Here is a 14,899-nt window from a genome sequence, read left to right on the forward strand (position 1 = left end):
CCACCCTGGAACAGAAGCAAGCCAAAGTCTGGCTTGTGTTATATATGAATCTGGGATCGTGGTTTATTTCTCTCCCCCCAAAAATTCATAAACAGTAAGCAAGGAGCAAACCTTGGCTTGTAATTGTAGTTTGTCTGAAGAGAAACAAAGTATGAGCCTGGGTTCGCATATAAACGACAAATCACACGGGCTTGTTTCCTGCCTGACGTGGTAGGAGTGGAGCAGGAAAGTAGCCAAGTGTGGACTTTTTGAGCAGGGCACAACAGCATGCTTCTCATTCATGTTAAAAAATAGTTTATGTTAACTGTGGTTTAATTTTATCTGAGAACCAGGCCATTATGTTAAAACAAAGCAAGCTCTACTGATGATAGTTGCCAGGACACAGCTGGAGATGATGTAGTTCTGTCGAAATTGGTTGACTTTTATTTTTCACAGTCAACTTGAGGCCTGCATTGTTCAGTTTTCCTTAGCATAGTGCTGAGAGAAATGCTCCTCATATTGCTTAAAGTAAAAAAACATTTTAGAAAGGAAAGACATAGATTTTAATACAAACGAAACAGATATTTCGGTGCACCAATTATCCTGAGAGACTGGAAATACATCCACGGATCTTCAAAATGATTACCACAGACTTTCAAACCCTATGGATTTTGGCTTGGTGGGTTTGCTCTCTGCATTCAGGGAAGACCTGTTTTTTTCAGACTACTGTGGAAGAAAAATTAAGTACTTGAATATAGCTTTCGTGTTTCTCCCCCTCCACTTTGGAAAAAAAAAATGAAACATTTTGACCGCTACATTTATATCTATTTAAAGCAAACAAAAGAAATGTGACAGATATACATTAATAAAAAAACTTTTTACTTTTAGTGCTTTGCTTCCAGTTTTGCATCATAAAGCTAAGAAAGGACCGCCTCGCCAGGCCAAGTATGCTATTCACTGCATCCATGCAATATTTTCCAGTAAAGAAACACAATTTGCACAGATATTTGAGGTAATTGGGGGGTTTCTTGCTGGGGGAAGGGGAATTTTATAGCACATTTGTATTTTTCTGGGAATCTGCCATAACTAAATGCTTGATACCCAAAAATATTGCAGTTATGAGTGGAGTTAAAATGTGCTTCTTGAAGAACATTTGGTTCCATTCCTTGTTCTGTTTGTTTGGGGAAGAGCTATAACTCCCTGGTAGAACATCTTCCTTGCATGGAGACCATTCTGGGTTCGGATGAACTGAACTAGATGGACCAAAGATCTGACTCAATATAAGGCAGTTTCCTATGTTTCTGTGTTCTGAACAAAAGTGATTATCTTTAACTTAGTTCAACAGACTGCTAATTAAGGGCATGTCAATTAAGTTTACTTTCATTAATATTTATTAATACTTAATGGCTGTATTTATTTTTTAGCCACTGCATAAGAGTCTAGATCCAACCAACCTTGAACACCTGATTACACCTCTGGTTTCCATTGGTCACATAGCCTTGTTGGCACCTGATCAGTTTGCTGCCCCATTAAAGTCCTTGGTGGCCACCTTTATTGTTAAAGACTTGTTAATGAATGACAGGGTAAGAACTTTTTTTTTTACTCATAACTTTATTTTTTACAGCGAGAAATTCAGAAACAGGGAAAATAAAGTACTACTTAAAATAATGTCTGCATAAACCTTTTCTTCACACAGGAGCGAAAAGCATAAATATATTTTTCAGACTGTGTCAAATAAGCCTCCCTGGGTTAGTAACCAAATTACTTTAACCTAATATTAATTCAAAGCAGTAAATCCTTGAAAAAAATTCCCCATCATCTCTTTTTCATCCCTCCCTTCCCCCTTTTTATTAAAATACACACAACCAGGTTCTCTGCTATCACAAACAGGTACATGGATTCTCTTGAGTATTACAGTGTTCATAAATTAAAAGCATGCATATCTCTGAATTATAATCCTGGATTTCAACTTTTATAAAGTGTCACAAACACTGCATTTGACACAATGCTAAGTCAAGTTTTGTTTAGCTCTCAGGGGTCACAGAACATGTTTTTCCTTGCAAACATGAACATATATACAGCATTTTTTCCACAAGAGAAAACAAGCCAGCATTAGGTGTGCAGGATCCTAACTTACTCAACATACCATGGCTAAAACAAGCGATGGTTTAGCGTTGCTACCACTATAATCCATGCCTTCCGAGTATGTGATTTTTGTTGGTAAAAGAAAAATCCATTTAGCTTACATGGTTAAATTGGTGTATGCATAGGCACCCAGTCCTGTATTCCTGGTTTGGTTCACAAGAATAATATAATATATATCTATACGGAAGCTGTATATTAAGATGAAGTAGAGAAAAAACAGTGGTCTTCTCTGAATATTGTATATGAAACAAATTATATAATTTTATTCAGATGCCAGGTAAAAAGACAACTAAGCTCTGGGTGCCAGATGAAGAGGTTTCTCCTGAGACACTTGCAAAGGTGAGTCACTTAAATACTTGTATTTACATAATTATCTTCCTATCACATTTTTTTTATTTGTCTACAGTGCTACTTTTACTTTCAGCTAATTTGTTCCTTTCTCTGTCTGATCTCCCACCCTTCTTAAAGTAGCTTTTTGTGAGACTCTTTAAGATATCCTACATGGCAGACACATCTTTTAATTTATTTATGAACTATCAGTAAATAACATGGTCATATTGCGCTTATGCGGCTTCCATTCAGTATTATTTGTTAAAATGGATGTCGTTATTTATTAAATTGTGGACACCATACATTTTACAGTTAGATAGCCAAGGCTTTAAAGCTTCTAACCAGATACAAGTATAACTACTTTCTCAGTAGTGGTGGTCTTAATCTTTGGCTTCACCTTATACAAAGGATGCTAGTTGTCCTCTGTTTAGAAAAAAAAGGTTACTATGTGAGAGCAATTGACACTACAAACCCACCTAAATGGCAGCTTTTGAAGGTTTATCTTTATGTGAATAGCTATGCATTTCTAGCCTGTCTTGAGTGTATTCAGAAATTTGCTGCTTGTAACAGTAGCATGACCTAGTGCTGTATACCATTATCTGTGCTCAGTGACAGATCTTTGGGATACAGGTAGGTAGCCGTGTTGGTCTGCAGTAGTCAAAACAAAATAAAAAAATTCCTTCCAGTAGCACCTTAGAGACCAACTGTTATTGGTATGAGCTTTCGTGTGCATGCACACTTCTTCAAATTCTTCAGATCTTTGGGAAATAGTGATATAATTGACTACTTAGTGTGGGAGACCCACTCTTTCCCCCATTTTGTATTCATTTGATTCTGAAGAGCCTAAATATGGATTTACAGTGGTTTTTATATCATGGAATTGTTATGGTCCATGAAGAATCCATGAAACTCCAGTAACTTGAAGTCCAGTTCCTAATTAAATATAGCATTACATTTTTTCTTGCCTTTGCATTTTGTCCCCTGTCTTTCCTACTTTATCAGGCTTTGCAAGTCTTCCTTAGTCCTGTCAGTCCTTCTCTATGTACCATTTTACTTCTCCTCGAGGCCTACCACACAGTCACTAAATACATGTTGTGTTTAATGACTTCTGTCTCTCTGGTAGGGCAGGTTTTTTTCTTATGGCTGGAAGAACAACAGCAAGACACTCACTAGGGTGGTAAAGAACAGATAACTGCCACAGAAGCCATTCTTGGTTGACCTTTCAAATATGGTGTGTGCTTCGAAGTAGGGCAACTTGGTCAGGAAGGCCTGCAAACTTAGCAAAGGCACAAAGGCAAATTCTGCAGTGATCACCAACCATTGACCATGCTGGCCGGATCCGATTAGAACTTGGAGACTGCTTTATAGTCTACTATCTTCAGTAGTCAGGGACGCGGGTGGCACTGTGGGTTAAACCACTGAGCCTAGGTCTTGCCAATCAGAAAGTCGGCGGTTCGAATCCCTGCGACGAGGTGAGCTCCCGTTGTTCGGCCCCTGCTCCTGCCAACCTAGAAGTTCGAAAGCACGTCAAAGTGCAAGTAGATAAATAGGTACTACTCTGGCGGTAAGGTAAACGGCGTTTCCGTGCACTGCTCTGGTTCGCCAGAAGCGGCTTGGTCATGCTGTACACCGGCTCCCTCGGCCAGTAAAGTGAGATGAGTGCCACAACCCCAGAGTTGGTCATGACTGGACCTAATGGTCAGGGGTCCCTTTACCTTTGCTTTTATCTTCAGTAGTCAGTAGTCAGCAAGGTGAGAGGAAGGAGCAACTTACTCAAAAAGGAGAAGAGCCACAACTTGATGTGAATTAGCTTCTAAGCTGCTTTTGGTGGGATGGATATATATATATATATGTGTGTGTGTGTGTGTGTGTGTGTGTGTGTGTGTGTGTGTGTTCCCATTCACCAGATTATGCGGTTTCCTATAAAGCTTTTTTTTTTAAATGAACAGCATTTTTAGAAAAGTGTCCTGCTATGTAATTACAGAGACATTATATTGATCTACTGTACTTGTTATAATTTGCCTCTGCTGTTTGTCATATTTGTTTCAGATCCAGGCCATCAAGATGATGGTTCGATGGTTGATAGGAATGAAGAACAACCTCAGTAAATCAGGAACTTCTACCCTGAGGTTGTTATCAACGATATTGCACAGTGATGGAGACCTGACAGAACAGGGGAAAATTAGGTATATAAATAATGGATGGAAAGCTAGTTTTTGGGTAATTTATTTCAGCTGGCATAGAAAGTGGAAGCATGTTATATCTCTGATCCAGTGATACGCATGCAAAACAGAATGCTGCTGTGTGTTGCTGCACATACGTGGTCAGCATGGAGGGTGGTAGTGTTTAAACAGGTAATTGATGTTCTTAAACTGCCAACTGGGCCCCCTGTTTACTTGGCACATGTGGCTGTGGATTCCAAGTCCTCGAAGCTGTAGTAGATACTGTACCAGTTTTTCTTTCTTCTTAAGGAATTTTTGTTGTCATTTATCACTTTCAAAGCACATAAAGTTTGCTAAACATTGTGGAGAAATCAGAAGATAAGACCGTCTCTGCGCACAGACTTGCAGTCTAATACACTGTGCACCAAAGAAAAATGGAAGGAAAGAGGAAAGCAAACAAGTTTATGTCGCAATTTTTATAGTTTGAAATTGGCCCAGTTATATCTCAGCTTGTTAAGCTAAGATATGCAGAAGGTCTTTTTACCGTGCACAGAGCCCCTTTGCCCCTCACTTCTCTGCAAATCACAAGTTAATCCAAAGCCTCTAACCAATCATTATTTTATGTTTTGTCTGAGCTTTGAAACAACCCGGGCCATGATTAAACCAATGTCAAACCATGGTTTAGTAGCCTGGCATGTCCCAGAGCTTGGCAACCATAGTTTCCGGTTCAAACAAAAATGGAAAACTATGATTTACTGAAGACTTCCTGGATTAATTGTGGCTCACGGGAAAGGGAGGAGTGAAACAGCTGCATGCAGAGGCCTTTGGATCTTTAAAGTTTGAGTCTCGGATCCAAGCTATTGGATACAGTTGAATCATCTGGATCATTCAAATGGAAATCTTTAGTTTTATTTTTCTGCTGCTATTATTTTTATTAGTTTCAGCTTTTAAATTAGGTTAGCTTATTTGTATTTCTTTTTTAAAAAGTTGTATTTATTTATGCAATTAATTGTTTTAATATATAATTTAAAAATTGTTAAAACAGGTAGCTCGCGTCTTACGTGGGGGTTACGTTCCTGGCCATCGCGCACATAAGCAATATTGTGTAAAGCTCGCACGATCCCCCATAACTCACTCTACCTCCTGAGATCTGGTCGTTACGTTTACTTACTGAGGTCTTGGCAAGTGACCTATCACACCCTCCCTGCAGCTTCACTTGCCTGCAGCTTCACTTGGAAGAGAAGGGGGGGTGTTTCTGTGCCCAGACCCCCTGCTGCCCCATCTTTTGGCCCACCCCACCCGCTTCCTATTGAATTAATTACTTCCCAGCCAAATGCAGAAAGCTGCAACCGCATTAGTGAAATAAAAGTGAGATATGAGTTACCTGTACTTATTGTTCATTTGATACACTGTGAGCCGCTTTGGACACAAATTTGGCATGCAAAGTGGCATCCAAATAAACTACTGATGGTGATATGTGAAGGCCAGCGCTCGTCTCTGCTTTATAAGCTGAGCTATGGTTGTTTGAATACTGCCATGCTGAGAAGGCAGATCATGTGATCTTGTCATGTGACCCTTCCTGCCTTTCGGGTGCGTGTAATGGGGGTTGTGAGAAAACGAATGTGAGCCAAGCATGAAGAGCCTTTGCACAATAATCTAATGGTTATTATCCTAATTAGCTCATATTCCGTTTCTTATTTTTCAGCAAACCTGATATGTCTCGTCTGAGGCTAGCTGCTGCGAGTGCTATTGTGAAGCTAGCCCAGGAACCTTGTTATCACGAAATCATTACGTTAGAACAGTACCAGCTGTGTGCATTAGCTATTAATGTAAGTTAAATAGAAGGGCATTGCTGGGCATTTGCATGCTAATTATACATAGCTTGACACAGTCAAAATTTTACAGTGTTAACGTGTGCAGCAAAGTACATTGGACTTCTAAGAAAAGGTGAACATATAGGGAACAAGTCATTGTTGTATAACATCTTTCCCCACCAGGATGAATGTTACCAGGTTAGACAAGCATTTGCTCAGAAACTTCATAAAGGTCTAGCAAGGCTACGGTTGCCACTAGAGTATATGGCGATATGTGCACTGTGTGCAAAAGACCCCGTAAAAGAGAGAAGAGCGCATGCGAGACAGTGCCTTGTGAAAAACATCAATGTGAGAAGGGAATATCTGAAGCAGCATGCAGCAGTTAGCGGTAAGTACCGGCCTAATAATTTCTAGATTAGGTTACTGTGCTGTAAGCCAGTGAGAGCCAGTGTGGTGTAGTGGTTAAGAGCGGTAGTCTCGTAATCTGGGGAACCGGGTTTGCTTCCCCGCTCCTCCACATGCAGCTACTGGGTGACCTTGGGCTAGTCACACTTCTTTGAAGTCTCTCAGCCTCACTCACCTCACAGAGTGTTTGTTGTGGGGGAGGAAGGGAAAGGAGAATGTTAGCCGCTATGAGACTCCTTAGGGTAGTGATAAAGCGGGATATCAAATCCAAACTCCTCTTCTTCTTCTTCTCCTCCTCCTCCTCCTCCTCCTCCTCCTCCTCCTCCTCCTTAAATTTCCTGGAAGCTCCAGCTGTGTATGTGCAGGAGCAAGGTTTCTGACCAAAGTCGACTTTTGCCCAATATTGATGTCGTTGCCTCTCAGTTATTTCTAGGTTTAGGGCTGCAACTTTTTAAAGCCTTCAACCAGAAGTTGGAATCTTCTGGCCACCCGCATATTTGCACTTGTCTTTGTGGACGTATTTGCATGAGATTGAAAATGATTTATATTGGAATCTATATAAATTGAATATTCTTTGATCGCTATTACGAAGCAATCCAAACCTTACTATTTCCCCCCTCAATTTTACACTTTCAGAAAAACTCTTGTCGCTTTTACCAGAGTATGTTGTTCCGTATACTATCCATCTTCTGGCTCATGATCCCGATTATGTCAAAGTTCAAGATATCGAACAACTGAAAGATATTAAAGAGTAAGACTTTCTAAAAAGATCAGATACATTATACAATTGATAGTATTTGTCAGTCTGTTTTCATATGCTGATTTGTAGTTTGTATTAGTTTCGCCAAGGAAATCGTTTTTTCAATTCTCTCTTTTCCCAGACTAGAGAAATCAGTTAATTATTTTTAACCATTGTGAATAGAGAATCATTGAATTGTAAAGTTAGAAGGAACTTCAAGGGTTATTTAGTCCAACCCACTGCAATGCAGGAAACTAAGCTGAAGCATCCAGGACAGATGACCATGCACTTTTGCAGAGTATATGGTTGTATTTTCTGACAGTTGTATATTTAATAAGGAATTTTTCTTTTAGGTGTCTTTGGTTCATATTAGAAATATTGATGTCTAAAAATGAAAATAATAGCCATGCATTTATCAGAAAAATGGTAGAAAACATCAAACAGACAAAGGATGCTCAAGGACCCGATGACCCAAAAATGAATGAAGTAAGTTGAATTAAAATATTTGGATGCTGCAAATAGTTTTAGACCTAACATGTCTCCATCCCAGGAATTAGGATAATTGAAGTGTGTGTGTGTGTGTGTGTGTGAGAGAGAGAGAGAGAGAGAGAGAGAGAGAGAGAGAGATCAGTTACTCTATTATGATTTTTGGACACCACAGTGCCTGCCCTGTTTCAAAAGTACTATATTATTAGGTATTAAGCTTTTTGTGAAGGTTGGCTGAGCAGCTGTGATTATCTAGGATGTTCATGCACAATAAATAGACTCAATTAGTATCTATGTTATACGAATAAAACTTATCAACAACATGAACACATGCAAGCAAACCCATGCAAATAAGAGTGAAGTCTATGAACCACTGGGTCACAAGTCAGATTCATGCAACTCATTGATAGCTTCTGATTCCTTGGGGAAGTTTCTTTAACAGATTCCAGCTTGACTCAACAATAGGCACTGGCTCTCCCAAGATTGTTGTAAGATAAATGCAATCCTTTATTCTTGCTCGCTCTCATTCTTTCTATAATTGTAGGAATTTATTATAATCATAGAGAGAATCATAGACCCACAAGGGTCATCTAGTCCAAACTCCTCCACTGCAGGAATCTTTTTGCCCAACACAGGGCTGCTGCTGCTTCTTCTTATCAGCTGTGCTTCTCTGTGAGATAATGTTGTTCAAAAATCAGCCTTGGCTTCAAAAATACAAAGAAACAGCCCTTTATCATATCATAGGATGTTCATGAACATCCCAGCTGATTTGCTTGAATTGTGCTTGGCAATTGTATAAGATGTTCTTAAGCTGCTGCTTTATAAATTTTGTTAGTTTTTTTTAAAAAAAATGTATTTCATATTTCTCATAACAAGCAATTGGGGACCCATTTCTTAATCATTTACCATATATTTACGTGGTTGCCCTGCTCGTGCTGTGATCCACTTGGATCAGGCTGAATCCCGACCCACCAGTTAAAGTGGTGTAAAAGGTGGAACTTATTGGGCAGTGTGTTCTTTCAGGATAAAATGAATTTTGTATTCTACTTTTCTCTCATACTGAAGGTTGATTCCATTTTTCGTAGAACTGAAATGGGGGGGAGGGCTGGACCATTTTATCCCTCAGATAATCTGGATTCCATAGTTGCAGGCATTCATATGCTGAGCAGAGGTGACATTATGTCATACGCTGCAGTATCCATTTCCCTCATGTAGATTGATGGTGTTACAAAATATATCTGAGCTTTTACATACAAAACTTGCTTTAATTATAGTACTCTAGATATTTTGACTGTCTCAAACAATAATTCTCTAAGTTTGACCCTTTCAATACCTTTTGTGTTATAATTTAGGATGTTTTCTGATAGTGTTCAAAATCACTTTCTTTCCCTCCCCCAGAAACTTTACACAGTGTGTGATATAGCAATGAACATCATAATATCAAAGAGCACAACATATAGTTTGGAATCGCCCAAAGACCCTGTACTTCCAGCTCGGTATTTCACTCAACCTGACAAGGTAAAATTTGGCTTGTGGATTGGGACCTTTCCTTGCTGAATTGAGAAGTGAAGCCTACAGGTATGGGTTAGCTCTTCTGGAAGGCAAGAACAAAAGTTTTGACCCTGCTTTCCAGAAGAGGAGTGAAGCCTTACCTGCGTGCTCCACTCTTTGCTGACCAGAATAACATTTCATGGTAAGTGCAACTTATTACAAAGGTTAGCTGTTTTGTTCTATGGCAGTGGTTCTCAACCTGTGGGTCCCCAGATGTTGGACTACAACTCCCATGATCCCTGACCACTGGTCATGCTGGCTAGGAATGATGGGAGTTGTAGTCCCATCTGGGGACCCACAGGTTGAGAACCACTATTCTATGGTAACAAAACAACATAGTATCTGGAGGGCTCTCAATTTTATAGACTTGAAAGATTAATAAATTCTACTCCATAATATTGTGTATAACACAGGGTATTCAGTCTTTATAAAGTGCTGCTGGGAAACTGGCTGTTTTTCATTAAATTTATCTGCTACCGTGAACATAATATTGAATCAAAAAACTGTTCTGATACCTATAAAAATAAAGCTTTTTTTACTAGTGTGGCTCCCAAGAGCCAACCAAGGATACTGACTAAACTGCTATTGAAATATTTCTTCTAATTAGTTTTGTTTCTCTTTGCAGAATTTCAGTAATACCAAAAACTATCTGCCTCCAGAAATGAAATCATTTTTCACGCCAGGAAAGGTGGGTTTTTGTATATACCTACTTAGTATTGCACCAAATTAAACTTATTTGTCTCACTCCCCCCTTTTTATTAAATGAGGTTTTTTTAAAAAAGAAGAAGAAGAAAAAACTCTGCAGATTAGGATGGTGGTTTTTAGATGAAACACACATGAGTACCAGGGAGCCGGCTTTTAAAAATGCCTAGAAAATATAATAAAGTTATTTGTCTAGTGCTGGAAAACATAAAGAGAACAAACCAGACAAGTTACCTTTGGGGGAGCATTTCAGAATGCGGTGCCACATACCACCTAATTTTTTGGGGGGGAGCATCAGGAGAAGGCCCTACAGTAGTGATTTCAATGCACAGGCAGGTACATGTGACCAAAATTGTCCTTCAGGTAGCCAGGTACAATTTGAATTGTTCTCGGAAGGTGATTTAGACCCAGCGTGGTGTAGTGGTTAAGAGCAGTGGACTCGTAATCTGGTGAACTGGGTTAGATTCCCTGCTCCTGCTCCTGCAGCTGCTGGGTAACCTTGGGCTAGTCTCACTTCTCTGAAGTCTCTCAGCCCCACTCACCTCACAGAGTGTTTGTTGTGGGGGAGGAAGGGAAAGGAGAATGTTAGCCGCTTTGAGACTCCTTCAGGTAGTGATTAAAGCAGGATATCAAATCCAAACTCTTCTTCTTCTTCTTCTGATTGGCAACCACCTGGTCTCAAAACTGTTTTCCCTAGTCCCTATTTCCAATTAGCAACCTATTCTAAATTAATAGACATTTCCAGTGTACAAAATGCTATAATGCACTGCAGTGAACAAGTCTTGAGAGCAGGGCATGGATATGTCTGACTTTGCTCGTGGAAGATGTTATGGGCGCAAGACTACAACACCTTAGGGGCAACTTTGTCTAGCCTTTTGTCTTGTCTTGTCTTGAAACTTAATTTTTCAAGCTGTATACGTTAGGCTCTGGGATTGCCTACTGTAAACTGCAGGTTTGAAGATTGGTTTGTTAGCCGAGAGACGGATATTCCTAATACTAAAAATAATAAGCTGAAACTGAGAATTTGCTTTCCCCCCTCCACCAGCCCAAAGCTGCCAACGTTCTTGGAGCAGTTAATAAGCCTCTTTCGTCAGCTGGCAAGCAGTCCCAATCCAAATCTTCACGAATGGAAACCGTAAGCAACGCCAGCAGTAATTCAAATCCATCCTCACCTGGAAGAATCAAAGGGAGGTGGGTACACAGCAAAACGATTAGATTGTCAGTAGTTAATATATAAACCCTATGTAAAACTTTCCCTCATACTGGTATTATTTAGTGGTATACTAGTGTTAACTTCCAGAGGAGTGTCATTTTTTCTATTTGATGCAACAAAATGTGCAGCCAAATTGGCAATTGGATCTTTAAATAGCCACAGTTGGGCGGGTGGGTGCCACTAACGGTAATCTTATTGCAATGTTGGCTCTAATCTATTTCTTTGAGCCTGCTATGTCATTTCTGCGACAGCCATATGCTGTCATCATTGCCTGCCACATCTGTTAAATGAATGAAATGAATCAATCAATCAACGCTGACATTCTTGATACAACTTGGCCTACCAGGATAATGTAACAATAATACTCAAAAGCATGCCAAGTTACAGAATTGTATATTAAGCTACTTTCTTTTTTTTAATTTGAAGCAGGTTTTTATTTAGGTCTAAATCAGGCTTCCTCAGCCTTGGCCCTCCAGGTGTTTTGAGACTACAGTCGACCTTCATCCCTGACCACTGATCCTGCTAGCTAGGGATCATGGGAGTTGTAGGCCAAAAACATCTGGAGGGCCAAGGTTGAGGAAGCCTGGTCTAAATTTTGCCGTTAGCTGTACTGTGTGGCTTCAATTAAGCTGAGGTTGCTGTATTTCAGCCCAACGTTCCTTAGGATAGTGATGTGCTAAACAACATGAGAATTTCAGTTACCATGTACCAAGAGAAAGTGCTCCATAATAATAATTTCACAGAACTCTTGTATCTCTGGTCTTACGCAGATGTAACATTGCCTTATGACTGGCAGTGCCTCTCAGGGTTTTGAACCCAGAGCCTTCCCGGTGCAAAGAATGTTCTCTCCTACTGAGACCCTGCCATTCCCTCTGCTACTTCCATACCGGAGAGATATTGTTGGGCATGGGGTCCTTCATAAAGGCAGAATCCTACATGCTCCCTTGCTTGCTATATGAGATCGCCATTATTTTTCTTCCCAGTTGGGGTGGAACAGAACTGCAGAGCTCTTTACTGAAATGGCAACACAGAAAGTGCAGAAGTGAAATCTTTTGTTGCTGGAGTTAGCCAGTGCTGATAGACAAAACACAGGTGCAATGGGGGCTGCTGCCCCTGGTGGGAGAAGGGGAGAAGCCTGCAGGCTTGTTCCTTGAGATTTCCACAACAACAGTGGTGGAAGGAGAAAAATAAGCTCCTTTATTTCCCCTTGCCTGCCATCATTGTCTGCCACAGGTTTCCCCCTCCTTCCTGGCCTTGCTTGTCCACCTGCTCGGTCGAACTGCCCCCCCCCCCGGCTCAAGTGAGCCATGGCTCAGGCAAGGCACAAAGGAACAGAAGGGTTGGGTGTGGCAGCTCCCCAGCAACCATTCTGCTCTGCTGCCACTGAGGCTGCAGTGATGGCATTGGCAGGAGGTGCACAGCAGCGACAGAGCAGGGCGATTCCTGGAGATTTGCCATGAGCTGTCCTGGCTGTTCCTCTGCGTTTCCCCTGGATTACCCACCACCCACACTAGTTGCCTGGGCTGCTCACCGGCTTCTCTGCCATCGTGCTGCAGTGTGCCAGCATCATTACAATTCTATTTTATAGTAAGAAATGCATCCTATGAAACAAGCTGATGTATGGATAGGACTTATTTTTCAGTGACTTCCTTTGAGTTGAAATGGAACAAAAGGGAAGCTATTTTTCCCTACTTGAGAGGGGTATTCCTGTTCCTCTCATGGGCATAGCCAGGATTTTCGTGGGGGGGGGGCTTTTGTTAGGGTGCAAAACCTCAGATTAGTATTGATTTTTATTGATTTGGGAGGGGCAGCTGTCCCCCAGCTACTCCTCAAGCATTGGGGTCACTTGGATCAGGTTTTAGTCCCCAGTGAATGTACCCCTTTATTGTCTTCCTTTTAAGTGAATGGATGCCATTCCTTCTTTTGGGAAAAAGTGTATTTTAGGACAACAGTGCACTGAAGGTAGACTTTGCCTGCTAGGTCTTCAAGAGGCATAGTATATTTATGGTATAGCACCTGTCCTCCCACCCCCGGTATTCTTGAAATATGCAGGTATATCTTGGAGGCTAATAGAAATATGTTTTAACAGTTTTAAGTTATAAAGTTTGTTGCTTCGGGCCTTTTCCTGAAGCCATTGTTAATTTGATACTAAATCAGAAGTGGCAGAATTAATGATATTTCTAAAAAGTCTTTGAATATGTGTGTTACAGACTTGATAGTACTGAAATGGACCACAGCGAAAATGAAGACTATACAATGGCTTCGCCTTTGCCTGGAAAGAAGAATGACAAGAGAGATGATTCTGAAATTGTAAGGATGAATTAAGTGTATTGTGGTTTTCCCCCCTCCAGTAGGTATCTAAATAAAGAGAGAAAAAAAGAATACACTTGAAAATTTAAAATGGCACCAGCTTTTGAAAATTAGCACATTTGCTTTTGGAGCACCAACTCCGGTCAATGCCTGTCCACATAGCCAGTGGTTAGCAAGGGTGGAAGTAGGAGTCAACCACATCTGGAGGGCACCAGTCTGGGAACAATATGAACTAAGAAGATGCAAAGCTGTTTAGGTTCCATAGGTTACACTTGCTGCAGGTTTGGTTTTGCACATTCTCAGGCAGGAGGAAAAACATGTACAGGTGTTGCAAGTCACTGCAGCAGCTCCCTTGCTGCCCATGTCTCTTGGTCCTACATACACCATGAGACAGCACTCCAGGCCTTTCCCTCAAACACCCCTCCCCCTCAGATCATGTGCTTTGCCACACCCACAAACAAAGAGACACAAACAACCCATAATCACGCCTCAGCAACCAGCCTTAATCCAAAAGTCACAATTTCACTCTCTTCAGTCTCTTCCACCAATACATTGAAAATGCCCCCTTTACATGTCCTGTTCATGAACTCCCAGAGATTGCAAGCAGCTAAGAAGAACTGCTGCAGGTTACTAACTCCTCCCCCTACTCACTTTAACCTTGCTTTTAACCCCCTCCCCCTCAGATTATGTGCTCTCACAATACAGTGGTACCTCTGGATGCAAACGGGATCCGTTCCGGAGCCCTGTTCGCATCCTGAAGCGAATGCAACCCACGTCTGTGCGTGCGTGGGTTGTGATTCGCCGTTTCTGCACATGCGCGTGACGTCATTTTTATCGTCTGCGCATGCGTGAGCGGCAAAACCCGGAAGTAACGCGCTCCGTTACTTCTGGGTCACTGCGGAGCGTGACCCGAAAATACTTAACATGAAGCTACTTCAAACCAAGGTATGACTATAAAGCCAAAAAGGTTAAGAGATAAGATTTTAAGTTAAAAGGACAAGATACTGCAGCCCATTTTAGGAGAGCGTCACTTGATCTTAAATCTGTTTTCCCGAAGTAGAAT

At 40.9% G+C, this 14,899-nt stretch overlaps 1 protein-coding gene across 1 annotated transcript in view; it reads left to right on the top strand.

Annotated features, from left to right (window-relative positions):
• Positions 1-14,899, top strand: part of PDS5B (PDS5 cohesin associated factor B) — a 79,953-nt gene that overhangs the window by 60,252 nt on the left and 4,802 nt on the right. The window contains exons 20-31 of the mRNA XM_081004037.1: positions 868-991; positions 1,404-1,562; positions 2,395-2,463; positions 4,504-4,640; positions 6,322-6,445; positions 6,614-6,818; positions 7,472-7,586; positions 7,928-8,060; positions 9,459-9,578; positions 10,237-10,299; positions 11,359-11,504; positions 13,737-13,836. Of these exons, the coding sequence (XP_080860163.1) occupies positions 868-991; positions 1,404-1,562; positions 2,395-2,463; positions 4,504-4,640; positions 6,322-6,445; positions 6,614-6,818; positions 7,472-7,586; positions 7,928-8,060; positions 9,459-9,578; positions 10,237-10,299; positions 11,359-11,504; positions 13,737-13,836 (1,495 nt within the window). The remainder of the gene's footprint in view (positions 1-867; positions 992-1,403; positions 1,563-2,394; positions 2,464-4,503; positions 4,641-6,321; positions 6,446-6,613; positions 6,819-7,471; positions 7,587-7,927; positions 8,061-9,458; positions 9,579-10,236; positions 10,300-11,358; positions 11,505-13,736; positions 13,837-14,899) is intronic.

The sequence above is a fragment of the Podarcis pityusensis genome (genome assembly GCF_964106645.2).
Source record: "Podarcis pityusensis genome assembly, chromosome: 4".
In the NCBI taxonomy this organism is placed as follows: domain Eukaryota; kingdom Metazoa; phylum Chordata; class Lepidosauria; order Squamata; family Lacertidae; genus Podarcis; species Podarcis pityusensis.